At 40.8% G+C, this 22,119-nt stretch overlaps 1 protein-coding gene across 1 annotated transcript in view; it reads left to right on the top strand.

The window, feature by feature from the left end:
• Window positions 1-22,119, top strand: part of pcca (propionyl-CoA carboxylase subunit alpha) — a 378,154-nt gene that overhangs the window by 261,364 nt on the left and 94,671 nt on the right. Inside the window, exon 21 of the mRNA XM_043691289.2 lies at window positions 1,023-1,076. Coding sequence (XP_043547224.1) covers window positions 1,023-1,076 — 54 coding nt within the window. The remainder of the gene's footprint in view (window positions 1-1,022; window positions 1,077-22,119) is intronic.

Below are 22,119 nucleotides of genomic sequence, written 5' to 3'. Positions count from 1 at the left end.
TTTTATCGTGGATCTCATTGTTCTTTGTGGGCCCTTGCTGTGCACAAATGAATAGTTGCATCTCTCTACACCATTGAGTACACTTCACAAACATTTCAGTGGCTGAGGTGCACTTCGCAACAATTTGAAGGCATAAAGAGCACTGTATCAATGCAGACTGTTTCTTTCCTGTAATTCATTGAAATCTTGATTTTGCCAAATAATAATCTGCCAGAAATTGGATGACTTCCAATGAAGCTCAGATTGCTCTCCTTAGAGTAGAGAAGGTGAAAAAGAAATTTAATGAAGGTGTTCAAAACTGAAGAGTTTGATCCATTTAAAAGGAAAAAGATGTTTTGGGTGAAAGGAAGGTCTGGCATCAAAGCATCATAATTGGCAGAAGTGGGGTGGGGGTGATGAGATTTTTTTTAATATAACCAAGTCCATTGCTGTGATATGTGTGGCCTGCCTGAAAATGTGATAGAAGCAAATTCAATAATAATTTTTACAATGGAATTGAACATACATTTAAAGTGTAAAGAAACAGTTCTGTGTACTGTAGGTCAAGAGCACTGGTGACTAACTGAGTAATTTTTAATCAAAGAGTCAGCATAGACACAGCTATTCGAATGGTCTTCTGAGCTGTATGTTTTAATTAATTCAAAATGTTGCATTGAATGTTTATTGATTAGAGATCTAGATTTGACTCAAAGTACATCTGTGTAAACAAGTAATAATTTATTCTTGGAATGATTTATTTTAAAATTGTTACTTACTCAGTAAAATAAAGTTCAATTTAACAATTTTTGTGCATCTGACTTTGCACAATTTTGAATAGCTAATATTGTTTTCCTGTTTATATATTCAACAAAATAATCTTGTTACAACTGTTACAACATGTTGTGACAAGAAAAGAGTTTGGTTTCCTGTATGAAGGTTATTTCTGTCCAGATCAAAATATTATTGGATAATTGGCTTGCTGAACAGAAATTGATTTTAACCCTCTGGGATTTCCTATTGTAACAAATTATTTCCTTTTTCAGTGCCTTTCCCGAGATGCAGCTGGCAATATGAAAATTCAGTATCTTGGCACCGTGGTAAGCTGTTACTTACTCTTAAATGCTCTGTCCTGTATAGTGTTGTAATGTAGTAAATGCAGAGTTGTTGGTAAATGATGCTGTTCATGTTATCTTCATTTAGAATCTTGTAAGATGAGTGTTCAATGTTTTGATAAATGCATTATATGCATTGTTACAAAACCAGGCAGGCCTGAAGGTCCCAGTTTTGTTTCATGGGCTTCGTTGTGTTACAGTGAATCAGGGAGTGTCAATGAATGTTGGCCACATGGACTTCCAGAAGGCACTTGCCGTGGTTCTGTAAAATAGATTATTAACAAAAAATAGATTGTGTAGAATTGAAGATAATCTTGTAATTTGGGTTGATTAGGAGTTTGTAAACAAAGAATAAACCAGGTTAATTCTCTGAATGTCTATGTGAGGCAAGTGTGTTCCCCAAAGATGAACTGGGACTCCCATTTTTCAGCATTTCTAGTAATAATTTGGATGAAGGGATAGAGAGTTGTGTGTTGAAGTTTGCAGATGTCACTAAGTTGGAAGGTACAGCAAATATGTGATTACCAAGGGATAAATAATGAAGTTGGAGGTGATTGTGGGGATGTGTGGGATCTGAGAAAGACACATTGGTAGTGGCTCTTAATAATGAGAGACTAGAAGCTGTGGATTAAAGGGATTTGGGTGTTTTGTATACAAATTACTAAAAAAGAAATGCTGCATTGAAAGGAAAAGTAATTTAAAAAAGAGAATGGACTTTTGTCCTTCATGTCAAGGAGATGGAATTGAAAAGTGCGGAAGTTATGTGATTAACACGGGGAATGCTGGAAAAACCCAACTGGTCTGGCGGCATCTTTGGAGAGAGAAACAGTTTCGAATCCAATATGATTCTTTTCTCAATTCAGGAAATTATGCTTCTGTTGTATAGATCCTTAGTCAGATCTAGTCTGACTTAAAGTTTAGTTTTCAGCACCTTTACAAGGGGATAGGCTCATTGATATAATTGCTGGACTGTTCACCCAGAGACCCAGGTAATGTTCTGGGCACTGAGTTCAAATCCTGCCATGGCAGATGATGGAATTTGAATTCAATAAAATCTGGAACTAAGAGTCTAATGATGATGATGAATCCATTGTCAATTGTCAGAAAAATCCCTCTGGTTCACTAATGTCCTTTAGGAAAGGAAACTTTAGGGGCGGCATGGTGACTCAGTGGTTAGCTCACAGCGCCAGGGATCCGGCTTTAATTCCAGCCTTGGGCGACTGCCTGTGTGGAGTTTGCACATTCTCCCTGTGTCTGCGTGGATTTCCTCCCACAATCCAAAGATGTGCAGGTTAGGTGGCCATGCTAAATTGCCCTTAGTGTTCAGGGATGTGTAGGTTAGATGCATTAGTCGGGGTAAATGTAAGGGAATGGGTCTGGGTGGGTTACTCTTCAGAGGGTCAGTGTGGATATTTTGGGCTGAAGGGCCTGCTTCCGCATTGTAGGGATTCTTAAAAAAAGAAACTGCCACCCTTACTTGGACTCCAGACCCACAGCAATGTGATTGACTCTCAGCTTGATTGCCTCTGGGCAGTTAGGGATGAGAAATAAATGTTGGCCTAGCCAACAGCCCTCATCCTGTGAATGTATAATAAAACTTTACCTCATGGAAGGTATATGGATCTTAGGGGGAGCAAGGGCCTGTACTATTCTATGTTCTATATCACAAATTCACACGAAAGGTTCCAGGAGTTAAATGGTTTGATTATGAAGGCAGGTTGCATAAATATTTTTTTGTCAAAAGCTGATCAAACCAATATAATTAGAATCATAAAGTAATGAGAAGTAGAGAAACATTAACGAGAGAAACTGTTTCTTCTGGTGGATGAATGGAAAACAAGGTTTGTCCTGCGTAGCTCTATGATGTAAGGTTGTGCTATATGAGCTGTTCCCGGGGAAGAATGTTGAAATAAACATTAACTACAGCTGCAGGACTTTTAACTCCGTGATGGATGCTCTTTGATCTTCCCAAAACTTGCGGGTCTTCCAGTGCAAGGAGATGTCCTTCACTGAGTGTTGCAGACTTGAACATTCCAAGATCCCACTTGATATTCTGAGGGATACGTGAAAACATAGAGCAGCCACTGGATAGGCATAATGGGAAAAGGTGCTTGAGCCATAATAACCAAGAGACTGGAAACTCTGTAAAACCCCTTGAGCTATATGGTCAATCTATAAAGAATGAGGTAAAATAATAACTATATGGAAATTTAGTGAGTAACCTATGCATTGAAGTACACTGATTTGATTTGCAATTTTGAATATACTATATTTTTACAAATTTTATGAATAAAGTATACTTTGTAAGAAGATGCTATCGAAAATTAGGGCGAGGTGATTTAGGGCTGAGACCAAGAAACTTGTGGAAATCTGGAAGTCTCTCTCAAAAAGACTGTGGATGTTAGGACTCAATTTGGAGTTTTCAAGACTGGGATTGTTATGTTTTACAGAGTGAGGGTTAATGGTAAGGGAACCATAACCATGGCTGATAAGTGAAATTGAGTTACAGATTAGCCAAGAGTTAAATGAGCAGCAAAACATTCCATGAGATTAAAGGATCGCTGGATCAGGTGGCTGATTCCTTATGATCTTTCATCCATATCTGTTTCATCAGGAGCAGCACTCTGAAAGCTAGTGCTTCCAAATAAACCTGTTGGACTATAACCTGGTGTTGTGCGATTTTTAACTTTGTACACCCCAGTCCAATACCAGCACCTCCCAAATCAGAAAAATAGATATCCCAGGTAATTCACGGCCAGAGTGATCTCCTGGACTCATTTTGATCATCTCCAATTTTGCCTGCACTTTTAATCAGGTTTCTCAATTTCCTTCGGAGATCGTCTAGTTTTGGGTGGACACAAGGTATCATAATTGTGCGGGATGGGAATGACTGGATCAGATTGGACTAGTTTGTCATTGTTCACATTGGACTTGAGAAATGGCATCCTCCTGTTCCAATGCCGTGACTCTGTCCTTTGTTTGTACCAAGTCTCACAGATGGTTTCTCTTAATGGGGCTAGTAAGTTTTCTCACTTGAATATCCCCAACTCATTAATATCCGAACCACCATTTTGGCACCATTTTCTCTGATGGTAGCCCAATTCTACCACTTGCCATATCTAGAAGAACTCTTCTTTAACGGGACATCTAGAAAGGACCATCATCTCTGCTGGCAGAGCCATATTGGAAATCCATGTGTCCATTTGGTGAAGTGTTGTTAGCTCTGAACTACCCTTAACCGCAACATGGTGACAATGCAGCCATATCCAGCCTCTCTCTCAGCATAGAGGCTGATGTCATCAGTGCTGTTTTCCCTGTCTTTTGGAATTGGAATAATTTATCAATTTTACTTATAATTTCCACCTTCAAATGGTCCATCTCTGATTTCACCCTTCCCTTCTGCAACAAGAGATAGGTTGGCCACTGATATCTGCTACAAACCGACTCCAACAGTTACCTGGACTGTACATCCAAATACCCTGCTTCCTGTAAAGACCCTGTTCCATTCTCCCTGTTTCTCCATCTCTGCTGTGTCTATTCAGATGATGCCACCTTCTGCAGGTGGGCCTCAGATATGGTCACTTTTGTTCTCAACCAACAATTCCCCGTCACCATGGTTAACAGGGGCCTTTGCCGTGCCTGGCCTGTTTCTCTCACTTCGGCCTTCACTCATAGAGTCATAGAGATGCACAGCATAGAAACAGACCCTTCGGTCCAACCCGTCCATGCCGACCAGCTATCCTAACCCAATCTAGACCCACCTGCCAGCATCCGGCCCATATCCCTCCAAACCCTTCCTATTCATATACCCATCCAAATGCCTTTTAAATGTTGCAATTATACCAGCCTCCACCACTTCCTCTGGCAGCTCATTCCATACACGTATCACCCTCTGTTTGAAACAGTTGCCTCTTAGGTCTCTTTTATATCTTTCCCCTCTCACCATAAATCTATGCCTCTAGTTCTGGACTCCCCCACCCCAGGAAAAGATTTTGTCTATTTATCCTATCTATGCCCCTCATAATTTTGTAAACCTCTATAAGATCACCCCTCAGCCTCCGATGCTCCAGGGAAAACAGCCCCAACCTGTTCAGCCTCTCCCTGTAGCTCAAATCCTCCAAACCTGGCAACATCCTTGTAAATTGTTTCTGAACCCTTTCATGTTTCACAACATCTTTCCGATAGGAAGGAGACCAGAATTGCACGCAATATTCCAACAGTGGCCTAACTAATGTCCAGTACAGCCGCAACATGACCTCCCAACTCCTGTACTCAATACTCTGACCAATAAAAGAAAGCATACCAAACGCCTTCTTCACTATCCTATCTACCTGCGACTCAACTTTCAAGGAGCTATGAACTTGCACTCCAAGGTCTCTTTGTTCAGCAACACTCTCTAGGACCTTACCATTAAGTGTATAAGTCCTGCTAAGGTTTTCTTTCCCACAATGCAGCACCTCACATTTATCTGAATTAAACTCCATCTGCCACTTCTCAGCCCATTGGCCCATCTGATCAAGATCCTGTTGTAATCTGAGGTAACCTTCTTCGCTGTCCACTACATCTCCAATTTTGGTGTAATCTGCAAACTTACTAACTGTACCTCTTATGCTCGCATCCAAATCATTTATATAAATGACAAAAAGTAGAGGGCCCAGCACCAGTCCTTGTGGCACTCCACTGGTCACAGGCCTCCAGTCTGAAAAACAACCCTCCACCACCACCCTCTGTCTTTACCTTTGAGCCAGTTCTGTATCCAAATGGCTAGTTCTCCCTGTATTCCATGAGATCTAACCTTGCTAACCAATCTCCCATGGGGAACCTTGTCGAACACTTTACTGAAGTCCATATAGTTCACATCTACCACTCCGCCCTCATCAATCTTCTTTGTTACTTCTTCAAAAAACTCAATCAAGTTTGTGAGACATGATTTCTCACGCATAAAGCCATATTGACTATCCCTAATCAGTCCTTGCCTTTCCAAATACATGTACATCCTGTTCCTCAGGATTCCCTCCAACAACTTGCCCAATACTGAGGTCAGGCTCCAATCCTTCTCTTCCCTTCCACAACAGTGATTGTGTCCCCTGGTCCTCACTTCACACCACACCAGCCTTTCCATCCAAAGGATCATAAGCTGCATTTCTGTCACCTGCAGTGGGATACCACCAACAATTACATATTTCCCTCCCCTTCCTTGTCACCATTCCACAGGGACCGTTCCTTTCAGGACACCTTGGTCCGCTCCTCCTTCACTCCGAACATGTCACCACACCCCCATGGCACCTTCCCCTGCAATCTCAGAAGGTGTAACATCTTTCCATTTACCACCTCCCTCCTCACTGCCCAAGGCCTCAGAGACCGCTCCTCCCGCCCTTGCCCCCCCATCCCACCTCATCCCACCCCATCCCCAGCCCTCTCATCATATAGGCTGCTTTCAGCACAGCCAACCCACTTTCACCTATTTATGATCCTCATTGTCAGCTTTTCTTCCTACCCAACTTACTTTCAAGTACTTTGATTTCCTAATTCGCTTTCTCTCTTGGCTCCATCTCCAGTTGTCTTTCCCTTTCCCTTCCCTCTCCTTCATCAGCATAAATACCACCTTTTCTTAGCTGCTATCAATTCTGAAAAATGGTCCCTGACACAAAAGCTTAACTCTGCTTTTTCTCTGCAGCTGCTGCTAACCTCTTGAGTTTCTCCAGCAATTTCTGTTTTTGTTCCGTTCTTCAGAAGCTGCAGCTGATGCTCCCTTTTTGATTTTGAGATATGGTCATTAGGTTAACGCACATAAAGTGTGTTTGTTGCACAGGCTGTTGGAAAATGTTGCAGGTGTGAGATTGACATAGTGTCATGCCATACAACATGACCATACCCTTGACTGAGCACTGCTGCCAGGCATGCCAAGATGCCTGGTTTTTAGTCTGTGCTATTCAATCAGTGTGTGCCTTTAAATTACGGCTGAGTGGGTAATGTGCTGAAAGGCAAGTCAGGAACAGTGGTAACATCCAGGTGGGCTCAAGTGAGCAAGTTAGCAGCACTTTGGCAGCCCCAGGGATGTGCCATGATTATGTGCACAGGCTGGCAGGTATTCAATGCCAAAGTCAATGGACACTTCACAACCCTGCAGTGTGCCCAAGAGGCTGGTACCAGAGTTGGCAGTCTGGAGGAGCAAGCAGTGAATTGGAGTGACCAGGTACCCGCCATGATTTTCATGACAGAATACTTGGCATCTACTTTCTATCTGGCACATGGTGAAATTGGAACCTGCATATTAATGAGGTGAAATCCTGTATTATTAAGGATGATGATGAACAATATCCCCTGATATTAGGCGTCTCGCTGTTCCCAAGCAAGAATCTTACTTTGATGCCTGGCACTGTTGAAAAATGTGACTTGCTGCTCCCATATTTGCGAAAGCCCTTTTGTGGATGTCTCGCCAGATTTCTCATGGAAACCACATTATTCAGGCTCTTGTAAGATCCTGCCTTCTTCTCTCAGTCACTCAGTTCCAGCAAATGATACAGATGGTGAGAAGAAGGAACTTTCTAGCAAGTCATGTTGAAGGATTAACGGTATGCTAGTGCCCAGGAAAGAGAAGGAACTTAGCCTAGTCCGTTAACTTACCAAATGTCGGCTACAATTCTGGCACCGCCCTCCTGACCTGTCTGACCTGTCCATCTTCCTTCCCACCTATCCACTCCACCCTACCTCCCGACCTATTACAATTGCCTGTCACCTGCATCTACCTATTGCCTTTCCACCTATCTTCCTCCAGCCCTAACCCACCCCCATCTCCCTATTTATCTCAATCCCCTTCCCCCTCCACATTCCTGATGAAGGACTTATGCCCAAAACGTTGACTCCCCTGCTCCTTGGATGCTGCCTGACCTGTGTGCTTTTCCAGCACCACACCTTTCGACTCTGACTCTCCAGCATCTGCAGCCCTCACTTTCTCCCACAATTCTGGTAGTCACGGTGGTGCTCTTGCCTTTTCTTTCCATAGTTTTGCTGATACTTATTTTTTCTGATGCTTATGTCAAAAGAACATAGACGTTCTCTCCACTTCTGTAATTTATTCAGGAGTACCTGAAGATTGGTGAAGTTTGGTGGTCACCTTTGTTCTTCAGTTCAAATTACCTATTTCCTTTTTTGAGCTGGTCGATATTCATTCTGCTAAACGTTAAAGCACTAAACTTGATTGAGTTTTTTGAGTATGTAACAAAGAGGATTGATGAGGGCAGAGCAGAAGATGTGATCTAAATGGACTTCAGTAAGGTGTTCAGCAAGGTTTCTCATGGGAGACTGATTAGCAAGGTTAGATCTCATGGAATAGAGGGAGAACTAGCCATTTGGATACAGAACTGGCTCAAAGGTGGAAGACAGAGGGTGATGGTGGAGGGTTGTTTTTCAGACTGGAGGCCTGTGACCGGTGGAGTGCCACAAGGATTGGTGCTGGGTCCTCTACGTTTTGCCATTTACATAAATGATTTGGACGCGAGCATAAGAGGTATAGTTAGTATGCTTGCAGGTGACACCAAAATTGGAGGTGTAGTGGACAGCGAAGAGGATTACCTCAGATTACAACAGGATCAGGACCAAATGGGCCAATTGGCCGAGAAGTGGCAGATGGAGTTTCATTCAGATAAATGTAAGGTGCTGGATTTTGGGAAAGCAAATCTTAGCAGGGTGTACTCACTTAATGGTAAGGTCCTAGGGAGTGTGCTGAACAAAGAGACCTTGGAGTGCAGGTTCATAGCTCCTTGAAAGTGGAGTCGCAGGTAGATAGGATAGTGAAGAAGGCGTTTGGTATGCTTTCCTTTATTGGTCAGAGTATTGAGTAGAGGAGTTGGGAGGTCATGTTGCGGCTGTACAGGACATTGGTTAGGCCGCTATTGGAGTATTGCGTGCAATTTTGGTCTCCTTCCTATTGGAATTATGTTGTGAAACTTGAAAGGGTTCAGAAAAGATTTACAAGGATGTTGCCAGGGTTGGAGAATCTGAGCTATGGAGAGAGGCTAAACAGGCTGGGGCTGTTTTCCCTGGAGCGTCGGAGGCTGAGGGGTGACCTTATAGAGATTTACAAAATTATGAGGGGCACGGATCAGGTAAATAGACAAAGTCTTTTCCCTGGGGTTGGGAAGTCCAGACCTAGAGGGCATAGTTTAGGGTGAGAGGGGAAAGATAGAAAAGAGATATAAGGGACAACTTTTTCACACAGAGGGTGGTATGTGTATGGAATGAGCGGCCAGACGATGTGGTGGAGGCTGGTACAATTACAACATTTGAAAGGCATCTGGATGGGTATATGAATAGGAAGGGTTTGGAGGGATATGGGCCGGGTGCTGGCAGATAGGACTAGATTGGGTTGGGATATCTGGTCGGCATGGACGGGTTGGACCGAACGGTCTGTTTCCATGCTGTACATCTCTGACTCTATGACTCTAGTATAATTCAAATGAGGTCACTGAAGCTTCAAAACTGTGTGGATTCAGTTTTGTAGAAAGTGCTGGTACTTCAGGTGTGTTGCAGCTCATGTACAAAGCGATCACAATTTTTAAGACTGTGCCTGCTGTTGCTTCCCTTATTAGACAATTTTCCAGTGTTACAAGTCATATTACAGTGATGTTGAGATGAGGAGAAATTCCTTCACCTAGAGGGTGGTATTCATTCATTGAGCGTGTTCAAGACAGAAATCAGTAGACTTCTGGAGACTACTGACATTGATATGGAGATAGCTCATCAATGTGACATTGCGATGACTGATCAGCCATAATCTAATTGGTGAAGCAGGCTTGAGGGCTGAATGGCCTACCCTTTTTCTATGTTTCTATGCTGCCAGTGAGTAAGCAGATTAGCAGAACTGATAGAGTACTGTTGTGTGAGTGTAGGACTTGATTTGAAGGTTCCTAAACCTTTCCTAAAGACCAGTCATTAAAACTTATCTCTTTGACTAGGTGTTTGGTCACCTGTCATAATATTTCTTTAGGTGACTCAAAGTCAAATTCTGCATGTTAATTGCTCCTGCACAGCACCAGGGGATGTTTAATTACCTTAAATTTGCAATATAAAATTGTCTGAATAGCAGTTTCTTTCTAAGCAACTGGCTACATTGAATTCCAGAGTTTCTATTATGTTTTCCTAAGCCAGTGTGTCAACCTATGTTTGCAGTAGATTAATTTCATATGAAGGTCTTAACTTTAGTTTCCGCAGAGCCGGGCTCTAAATGCAGTGAGCAAACCTGGACAGCCACCAAAATGCTCAGTAAAATTCGATCATTGGAGTGAATCAAACAGAGGCGTATCACTTCGTAATTAGAGTGGGCAGAAATGGTGAAGAGCTGCTCAGCAGCAAATCTGAGCTGAGAACAGGGGGCACAAGAAGTGATGCTGGCAAGGTCGGGGCCCCAGAAGCCAGTTTGATGAGGCCGGGACCTGAGGAGGCCGGGGCCTGAAGTGGCTGGGCTGGCGAGGCTGGGGCCTGAGGAGGCTGGGCTGGTGAGGCTGGGGCCCGAGGAGGCTGGGCTGGTGAGGCTGTGAGCAGGGATGCCTGGCTGGAGCACCAGGGACTGGGGCAGAGTAAAGCTGTAAAGAGGGAGGAGGATTTACAAAGTGGAGTGAAATTCAGCAAGTGGTGTTGAGGGTTTGTAAAGGAAGGCAAACAAGGCTGCACTGTGGAGAGAGAGAGGTTCTGTAAAGGGGAGAAATAATTTTTAACATTTTATACAATTTTTAACATTTTATAAATGGTTTTCCCCTCAAATTGGCATTTCTTATGAATTCTCTTAATGAATGCAAGACGAAATACTTTGACGAAATGTGTCTTGGGCAACAATACTCAAATATAGAAAATAACATTGCTATGTGAATGCGTCACCTTATAAATGAATGACTAAGACAGAAAAAGGAGGTTCCAGAAACCAAATAGTGTCTCACAAAAATCAAAATGTGGTCCTTCAGAAAATCCCAAGAGCAGCCTTCGTTGGTGGTGGACAGATGATGTTAAAACTTCTGTATCAGAGTCTGTTTGCTTTTAAATCTAGAGCTGTGAAGTATTTTTCAATGTTTCCAATTCTGGGCATTTGCGCTTTCCCAACTTGCTCGCCCTAAATTCTGGAATTCTTTTTCTAAATCTTTTGTATTGTAGTACTTTCTTTTCCCAACTCTGTCCTTTTAAAATAATCCTTTAGCTATATCTGTTCTCATAACTCTTCTTCTGGCTTGGTCTCACCAATTCTCTGTATGATGTTCGATTATAGCAAACCGCGCCGTATAAATACAAGTTGTGTTGTTCACCCACCTGCATAGCATAACATGCAGATATTTTTACTCCTCCAATTCCAGCCTCTTGACCACCCTCCAAAGCTTTCAACTGCTTCAGTGTATTCTCCAAAATTCCATCCCTGGACCTTTGTGCTTCTGTTTCTCTCTCTTCTTTTAAGATGCTTCTTAAAACCTATCTCTTTGCTCAACTCTTTGGTCAACTGCCTTAATATTTCTTTAAGTATCAAATGTTGATTGCTAAAGCCTCCTTGAAATGCCCTGATGATGCATTCTGTATTAAAAATGCTAAATAAATTAGTTTTTTGTTGTCAACATTGAAGTAGCATCTAACTTTAACAAGCATGGTTTCTAGGAATACAGTTCTGTTAGTACAGTAAATGCTAACAAGGGAGAAAAGCAGCCACCAAGCACATTTGGTTAAAGGAGGATTTAGACCCACAGAATCCACAAGTACACGCTTTATTAATTGTGTAAAGATTTATTTGCTTTGCCACAGTTAGCAAAGAGCTCAATTTTATGTTTTGCATGTTTCTCTTCATTCAGTAATATGCTGTTTACGTAATGGCCTGTTTCTGTGTAATTCTGTGTCGGAGCGTGTAATGAAAGCAGTTGCAATGTTGTTACTTGAAGAGGTATGGGAAGACAAGTGGGAGCTGATGGGGCTAATTGGATTGCTCTTTTAATGAACTGGCACAGTCACAACAGGCCAAATGGCCTCTGGTTGTGCTGTATGCTTCTATGATTCTAGTGAGTCCACTTTAAAGTATTTAAAAATTTGCTTTTGGAAAGTTATTCTTCAGTTTGCTTCTACAGCCCATTCAGCTAGTGCATTCTAGATTACCATTGCATAAGTATAGCAAAACAAAAACCCATTTTCCTTTTTTGTTCTTTTGACAAAATTATATTAAATATTGATTCAGCCATTAAAACAGAAAAGTCAAACTATTGAATTCTACTTTAACTACTTTTACTTCAGACAGTTTAATTTTCTCCTACAATTGTTAGTTCAGATTTTCTTGTATTTTTGGATATGTGTATTGCACTTCCAGGTCACAGTAACCACTTTAATGCATAAATTTTGACTGTTTTCGTACTACCTGGCTTGTTTGGTGTCTTCTCATGCAAATTTGCCGAGTTCAGTCTGCCGTGTTGTGCATCAGTATTTTTTCCAGCTGTCAGTACCACTTCAACTTCCTTTGCCAGCATGATGCTACTTAGCACATACTCCACTGACCTTTGCATCGTAAGGGGATTGATTGTAAATCCAGTCATGTTGCCAGTTAGAAGGGCATCAGCTGGGATATAATGATTCATTTGATATACTGACATTAATGGCAAGAACAATTCGACTGTTAGGTTTTTTTAGTGAAGGCTTTGGACTGTACTAATTGTGCCTTTTGTTATACTTTGATTTTGCAGCACTATGTCTACAGCTATTTGCTCACTGCATTTTAAGTTGTCTGATGTTTGCTCCTTACAATTTTAAGTTCATTCAAAACTCAGCTGCCATGTCCTTATTTGTACCAGGTTCTGTTGCCCTGTCCTCTGTGCAGCTTGCTGGTTTATGTAGTCGCTTCATTAAGCAGCAGCTTAATTTTCAAATTTTCATTCCAAGTTCTCAAATTCTTCCAAGGTCTTACCCCCTCCCTATTTTTGAAATCTCAAGCCTCTCAACTCTCTAATATCTTTGTGCCTCTTGGGTTTGCCCCGATTTTAATTGTTCCATTGTTGACCATCCTCCCTAAATTTCTCTCCCTAAACCTCCTCGCTTGTTTATCTCTTTCTTCTTTTACAATGGTCCTTAAATCGAGGTCTGTCATGATGCTTTGGTCACCTGAAGAGGCTCAATGTCCAATTTCCATGGTGGAGTACCTTGGATATTTTATTGCATTCAATAAACATGTGTTGTAGGGGTGGGATGAGGTTCTGTGCAGCATAAACAATGGCATAGATGAGGTTGCAGAAAGTGAGGACTGCAGATCCTGGAGATCAGAGTCAAGAGTGTGGTGCTGTTCAAGCGCAGCAGGTCAGGCAGCATCTGAGGAGCAGGAGAATCGACGTTTCGAGCAAAAGCCCTTCATCAGAAATAAATGAATTTTAAAAACTCTGATGAAGGGCTTATGCCTGAACCGTTGATTCCCCTGCTCCGCGCATGCTGTCTGACCTGCGGCACTGTTCCAGCGCCACACTCTCGGCATTGACGAGATTGACTGAAATGCCTGTGTTTCTGTTATTGTTTCTATGTAATGAATGTCTGGGGCAATTTCATTCCTGGCAGGGAAAATAATGCAATTTTAACATACAGAATTGCATGTTTATTAACCTAAGCAGTGGTTGTAACTAATTCTGGATTCATACATAATCTCTTAAAACAGTAAATGCCTGCTGCTGGTTTTCTAGAAGCTAATAAAATTGTAACTGCCAGATTATATTGTTTATCTTGATTTTTTTTTTGTTTTAACATTAGTGTTTTCTTGCTTCTATCTTGGCACTTGTGTTGAGGTATAATTGTACTGGAGAATGAAACATCTTCCCTCTCTGTAGTGACAGCATCAAGTCGTCTTAGGTCAGGTAAAGTGCAAGTTAGATGCAGGTTAGAGCTTCTTCTGTGCTGGTCCTATAATGTTTCTTGACCCATTCCATAAAGGGTACCCCCTCCTGCAGTCACGCACCATTTTCATTTACATGATTAACTCTCGTAGCCTATTTACATTGACAGCTTAATAATGAAACTGCCTTGGCAGTTCTCTCAACTGAGTACAATTCATGCAGCCCTCTCTTCCCAAGTTCTGCTTTCCAAATTAATATTGGAATTTTAAAGAGGCATTACTCTGAGCACTGACTTTCATGTGATGCAGATGTAGTTCTAATATTTTGCAAACTACCTTACCTGCCATTATTACAATGCAGTGTCAAACAAATGATTGTGACTTGGCTAGAAATAATCAGTGTAACAAGGGCACAATTTTCAGGATCCCAAATACTTTTTGATTGTCATGGTTAAGTGTTATTTGATGTTACAGCACAAATCCACCTAAGCTAACTGTGAACCCATAACTATTTTTTTGGATTCCTTGTTATGGAAGAAACTGAACTGATTTAAAATGCTCAACAGAATAACAACCAATAGGATTGATATAACATCATAAGTATATTAAAAACATACTAAGTGAGGAACATAACAGGACAAAATTTGATACTGAGCCACATAAAGAGATATTTTAACTGATGACCAGAAGCTTAGTCAGAGAGATGGAATTTAAGGAGTTTTTTTATTCGTTGATGGGACGAGGGTGTCACTGGTCAGGCCAGCATTTATTGTCAATCCCTAATTTGCCCAGAGGGCAGTTAAGAGTCAACAACATTGTTGTGGGTCTGGAGTCATATGTAGGCTCGACCAGATAGGGATGGCAGTTTCTCTCCCTGAAGGACATTAGTGAATGAGATGGGTTCTTTCAACAATCACCAATGGATTTGTGGTCTTCACTAGAGTCTTAATTCCAGCTTTTTATTTGAATTCAAATTCCACTATCTGCAATGGTGGGATTTGCACCTGAGTCTCCAGAATATTACTTGGGTCTCTGGATTAACAGTTCAGTGAAGGCCACCACCTCCCCCTAAAAGGAGGAGATAGAGACAGAGTGGTTTTGTGAGGAGATTCTGAAGCTTTGGACCTAGCGCACTAAACACGAGGCTGCCAATGGAGGGTTGATATATATTTGAGGTATAGAATTGAAAGAATGCTGAGTTTATTTAGGACTGGTTACGGAGGTGAGAACAGGTGAGGCCATGAATATATTTAGAAATGAGAACTGAAAGTGAAGTTTAACCAGACTGGGAGCTGGTGGATGGGGAAGGATTAGGTGAAAGGGATTTGGTGTGAGTATGGGGAAAGAATTGGGTGAAAGGGACTCGGTGCGAGTTAGGACATGGATAGTAGAATTTTGGATCAGCTGAAATTTATAGAGAGTTGAAGGTGGGAGAGCATTAGAAACTTGAGTCTGGAAGCAACAAAAACACAGCAGCAGACAAATTAATTTGTGTAATACCAGGAATCAGAAGGTTTTAACCACTCAGCAGTAGAGGATATAACAGAAGCATTTAAAATTAGGAAATGGTTTGGGAGGGTAAATAGGGAAAGATATTTCCATTGGTTAAGCAATAGCACCTGGAAGGTATAAAATTAGGATTTTTTTTGGAAGGCATAAAGCAGAAGTTATTTCAACAGAAAGTATTGCAGTGCCACATAATTACTGAGGCAAATTTGAGGAAATTAATTTGAAAAATATCAGAGATTTTGGAAATATCGGGTAAAGTCACTATAATAACAGTTAGTTCCAATACAGCATCAACCATGGCACAAGCAGAATGGGCCACAGTTGTTTCCATCTCAGAAGAATGGAACTTTCAAATTTGGAATGAAAAATAGAGAGTAGCAGTTTGGCTACCAGTTAAACAGTTTACTGTATTCCTGATGAAGGGCTTTTGCCCGAAACGTCGATTTTACTGCTGCTCGGATGCTGCCTGAACTGCTGTGCTTTTCCAGCACCATTCTAATCTAGACTACCAGTTAAACACCATGACTGTTTTATTTGATTCTTTCAATAGTAGATATTTGCTCCTCAACTGAAGTTGAAGTTGGTTTGCATCATGTAGCAGTGTTGCTTTGTAAGAACCAACATTGCCCTGTGCTATCACACCCATCGTGCAAGTGCATTGCTTATGTTGCTTGGAACTCAGAAGTGATGCTTTGATGTTGCTGTGTGTAAACTGAAGTGCGAGGTAGCGCGTGCCTGGCAATCAAAGTGAATCTAACAACAGCACTTTGAAAGTGGATTGATCATTATCTTCAGTGTAAACAAGCTTATTGAGATTACTCAGTTTGTGCCAAAATGATGGCCAGCTCTGCACCGGACTTGAGCCCACTGGGAGTTGTAGTGAAGCAGCCTAAAAGGATTTCTGTTGAAACCTTAATTGTTATTTGTGATGAGACTTTCATCCATTGGTGTGAATAGGGCTCAGATCCAAGTCCCTGAGGCAAAATGATAGTCTTCTATGATCCTCTGCCACCACTCATCTATTATTCAAGACACCTCTTAAATAGAATTTTCAAATGGATCGAGTTTAATCCTCCTTAAGGGTATTTACATATCATGAATGAGACAGCTTTGAAAGAGCTTGTTGATGTAACAGGTAGACATAATCAGGAGATGAAGTCACTTTTGGTATATTTGACAATGAAAGCTGTAGATTGACCCTATGTACTTGAAGTTCACAGTATTTTGGACCATATTTTATCATATCTGTCCTGTTATCACAGAACTGTGTGCATAAATAAAAATGAATTGTGGTTTACCATTTTTTAATGAGAAATTGCTGTATAGCAACACTTTGGTCACAGATAGGGTAAATTTTTGTATTCTTCTGCAGTATTCAGCAGCAGGGAGCTCTGAGATGGAAGCTGAAAATTGTTTTGTATTGTTAACTGTCTCACATCACATCACATTGATGCTAATTTGTCATCTTAGAGAATGATCGTAAAAGAAAATACTGCTTTGGGTACATATGTCAAGTACTGCACTCCCCAGCTCTCTGAAGTGCATTTAATTGAGGTGTTTAAACTTTGGCAAGGTTTTGGTGAAGTAGATAGAGGAAATGCTTTTTACTGGCAGAACAGATGGTAACCAAAGGATGTAGGCTTAAGGTGATTGGTAAAAGAAGCAGAGGGGGAAGATGAGCAGAATTTCATTTTATACAATGAAATGTTGACACTTCAAATGTACTGCCTGAAATGGATGGCACGGTGACTTAGTGGTTAGCATTGCTGCCTCATAGTTACATGGAACCGGGTTTGATTCCACCCTTGGGCAACTGTCTGTGTGGAGTTTGCACTTTCTCTCCATGTCTGTGTTGGTTTCCTCTGGGTGCTCTGGTTTCCTCCCACAATCAAACATATGCAGGTTAAGTGGATTGGCCTTGCTAAATTGCCTATAGTGACCAGAATTGTATGGGTTAGGTGGATTAGCCATGGGAAATACAGGGTTACAGGGATGGGGTGGGTATGGTTGGGATTTACTTCTGAGGGTCAGTGTGGACTCAATAGGCCGAATGGCCTGGTTCCACACTGAAGGGATTCTATGAGAGGGTGGTGAAAATAGTCTCAATAATAACTTTCAAAAGGGAATTGGATAAATGTTTAAGAAGAAGCAGTCTGTAAAATGTGAGGAAAGAGTAGGGATGTAGGACTAATTGGATTGTTCTTTCAAAGAGCTGGTATAGGCATGCTTTCAGTGTCGTGAATTGAAGTCTGTGGTTTTGCACATCACCAAGTTATTCATATTGGCTGTACTGTTATATCCTATACAATTCCAGTCAATCAAATAAACCAATGAATGTTTTATTCTTTGCATAAAGTATTACCTATTGATGGTAAGCATCTGCTTGTTTGGTTTATTTTTTGTGCAGTGGGTGAAAGGTTTAACGCTAGAAAAGAGATATTTGCGTTTATATTTTCCACTTTCATGTCATCCTAAATGCTTTACAGCTGATGGAAATATCTTTGAAATGTAAAATGCAGGAAACGTGGCAGACATTTCGCATACAGCAAACACCCACAAACAACAAATGTGTTAATAACTAAATAATCTGTCATAGTGATTAATTGAGGGTAAATATTGATCAGGACACCAGAGGGAACCCCCATGCCCTTCCAAATAAGACCATGCATCCATCTGAGAAGGAAGATGGGCTTTCTTTAATGTCATCTGACAGCGAGGACCCCTCAATCCCTCAGTACTATATTGCACTGTCAGCCTTCATTCTACTCAAGTTTTTGGGGTGCTCTTGAACCCTCAGTTTATTTCAATGCAAGAGCATTGTTACCTGACCTGGCACAAAACACAATGCTGCACAAACATTTTGTGTACTTATAAAATGGCCACGGTGATTCACTTCCACTTTATATGTACTCTTTAGAGAAAGCATTTCTGTACTGAATGTACAGTGCGCCAGATTTGTAATGTGGGAGATAGGGGGTTGTTTTTCCATAGATCCTACTGGATGTGTAACCTTTATCACCACTCCTCTTTTAGCTGAGAGAAAGAACTGTGGGTGCAGAGCCCATTCTCACATGTCTGTGATTAACAGTAGTTTGATTTTAAGGGCATAAAATTTGGGGAATCATTATTTTTCTTTATGTTTCTGTTCCCCTTCTGTTTCTCAATCAGGTCATGCCCCATCTAGCTGTGCGTCTGAAGAATTGATCAAACCCTGCAACCAAGCAAGCTAGTTGGAGTGATGGGCAGCTTTGGGAGTTGATTTGCAAAATTCTACTTGGGAGTCAGAGGCACAGCCTGTTTGAACTAACAGTTTACCCCAAGAGTATACTTCTGTTAATTGTATCATTTTGTGTGGCAAGGACACTCTATACATTAGAGTATTGTACAATAGTTGAGGCCCATTAATTGGGATGTCGTTGTGGAGATGTCTTTATCAGGACCATTCCCAGTCAGCAATGCTCATCAGAACTGATTAAATACAATAGAACTCAATGTGATGCCTGAGAACATCACTTCTTAAGTAATCTCCTCATTAACCAGAACCTCATCAACTGTTTATTGAAGGAATGGAATCATTGATGGTGAGTTATTTATAGGTGTTCAACCCTAAAAATGAAATTCTGTGCTCTGTATAAATAAACTGTGTACTCTTCCCAAAATCTAATGAAGTGTAACATGCTGTTTGGGACATCATATTACAAAAAAAAATGTAGATTGTTCCACTGTGACCTAGGCTGTAGCTGTACAATTAGATCTCTTTATCTGCATTTAAGCTTTAGCATAAACTAATGACAAACCTCAAAAACAATTTGAAACTCCAATCAGTTTAACTCAGGAGGGTAAATTTAATATGATAATTTGTCTTGTTGAATGATATTAGCTTAGCAGGATAGCATGCAAATGTATGACCCTTACTTAGTGTCTTCAGTGGTTGCTGTGCTGATGGATATTTCAGTTCTGATAGGGAACTTTAGGGAACTTTGCAATTCTGCTGAATGTTCTCTTGCAGGTCTGAGATCTGAACCAGATCTCATACTGGGTTGATCTTCGTCTCCCCCTTTCCATAATTTGCCTCCATTCGTGATGTGACAGCAAGACACAAATAACTGTTTCTAATAATATCAGATGGAGTTGTGGAGGACAGCATTTTAATGTAGTAAACGACCTCCCTGTGGGGTTGTTATTGCCACTACAGAACATCAGTTACACAGTTGCAACAATAGTCTCTTAATTGATTCGTTTAATTAGCAGGAGATGAAGTTTGTGCTGCATCTTGTCATCCAGTATCACGGGAGGGGGCTCAACAGCCTGTGCTGTCTGCCACCAAAGAATGTTTTCACTTGTCATGTTCATATAAAGCTGTAATTATATGTAAATGAAAACTGCCAAAACCATTCGAAGTTTTATTTGACAATGCAAAGTGCTGTAGAGCTGATTGCAGGATGAGACTTTTAAATGTTGTTTCATCATTTGGTTGCAGTCTGTCACACGTTGGATCAAATTTCAGAGGTAGCAGATATGCCAATGGGAATAATTAATTTTAGGTCCTCTTTTATTGATCAAGAAGTTATTCTGTTTATAATATGTGATGAGTGTTTTAAATTAACCTTTATATTGGTTTCTCCATGTTAAGTAAGGAAGCCAAACATACATTATCTCTAGGACTGGAAGATGGGGAAAGATATGCACATAAGAGGATCTTGGCTACGTTTCAGTTTCCTGTAATCCTATACCAATGATAATGGAATTCTACTTGCTCCCTACAGACTGATCTTTCCCTGTGTCATATTTATGTTGAATGTTGGTCAGGAACTTGAGTTTTCTGTAACTGCCGTCCTTAAGCTGACATCAGCTTTTTACGCTCCATGACTTTAAAGTGGATGGAATAGCTGGTTGAAACCTATTGCATCTTCTATTTTTGCCTTAAAATATGATAGTTTTTACGGCTCTTGATTTACGTATCTCAAACATGAAGTAATTGTGCACAAACTAGTTGGTATATTTTTAGACATGTAAACTCACCTGTTTATAGCACAAAGGGAGGCCATTTGGTTCATTGTCTCCACACTGGTCAATAAAGATCTGACTGCACTAATTTCATTTTCCAGCATTAACCCATAGCCCACAAGTGGATACAAGAGTTTCTAAATCAACCACCCTTTCAGACAGTGAGTTCTAGACTCCCAACATTGTTGAAGTGAAAATAGTTCTTTGCCTTTTAACTCTTACTTTGAATCTGTGCTGTATGGTTATTGATCCCTCAAATAATGAAAAACATGCCTTCCTATCCATTCTATCTATACCCCTTTGAATCTTGTACACCTCTATAAGGTCTTCTGTCAACATTCACTGCTTCAACAAAAATAAAAACAACAATACTGCATGATATAGACTGAAATGTTTATAACATTTGTACTTTTTTGATTTATCAGTCTATGCTTGTATTACACACACAAGCCTTGTGTAGTTTAGTTTAAATCCAATAAATTTTCATTTCCTCTGTCTCTGACAAATGTTTTGTACAACTAATGCTTATTTCCTTTCTTCTTCCACTTCCCGATCCTGCATTTCTGTGAAACCATACATTCTGTTTGAAAAAATTTGAATCCTGTCCAAATTTTATTCCTAGACAAGACTCCTATGTTTACCGAATGCATGCAGTTACAACCACTGTCCATAGAAGAACTCTAAGGAAAACTGTATCTATAGGCTGATCAGAATCTGATTGCATTTCAGGTTCTCTTTGGGCTGAGGAGTTAAAATAATTGAATGGTGGTTCATCACTTGATTTCAGTGATCATCAAAAACATTTTAAAGGCAAAGGAAAAATAATGTTCTCCTTAGAGCAATGAAGGCTAAGAGGGGATTTGATGAAGGTGTTTAATTAATAGAGGGTTTTAGAGTAAACAGCGACATTCTTTCTGCCCAATGCCTAAATAATAGACAACAAGGGAGCAAAGATTTCAGTTGACCTCTGAAATGAAAACGAGGCAGTAGGATCGGGATAAAACATGTCGTACATTTAAAGGAATAGCTAATACACTACCAGTGCATTATTTAGGGAAAGAGCTGGGTGGAGAGTTGGACAAACAAGTTTGTTCTTTGAAGAAGCCAAAATGGTTTCCTTTTTTTGCAAAACTTTTTAGATTAGATTACCTACAGTGTGGAAACAGGCCCTTCGGCCCAACCAGTCCACACTGACCCTCCGAAGAGTAACCCACCCAGACCCACTTACCTCTGACTAATGCACCCATCGCTATGGGCAATTTTGCATGGCCAATTTACCTGACCTGCGCATCTTTGGACAGTGGGAGGAAACCCACGCAGACACTGGGAGAATGTGCAAACTCCACACAGACAGTCGCCCGAGGCTGGAACTGAACCCGGGACCCTGGTGCTGTGAGGCAGCTGTGCTAACCACTGAGCCACCGTGCCACCCTGTTTTTGTTTTCAGTACAGATTCCAGCATTTTCAGTAATTTGCTCCTACATTCCTTTTATTCCAAACTGTTTTAGGCTCAATTGGATATTTTCAAGAACAGGTTTTTTTTTCCTTTTGGCTATCAATTATGATCGCATAGCATTACTAAATCATAAAGAATCAAATAACATGTTGGCAATGAACTTCACAGAAACTAAAGATAGGTTTTACAGTCACCTCGGAACTCAAAAAATTAAATCCCTTTCA

This window comes from Chiloscyllium plagiosum, unplaced genomic scaffold (genome assembly GCF_037043375.1).
Source record: "Chiloscyllium plagiosum isolate Xiang-an unplaced genomic scaffold, Cpla_swu_hap1 HiC_scaffold_6, whole genome shotgun sequence".
In the NCBI taxonomy this organism is placed as follows: Eukaryota; Metazoa; Chordata; class Chondrichthyes; order Orectolobiformes; family Hemiscylliidae; genus Chiloscyllium; species Chiloscyllium plagiosum.
This window is presented reverse-complemented; position numbering and strand designations above follow the sequence as displayed.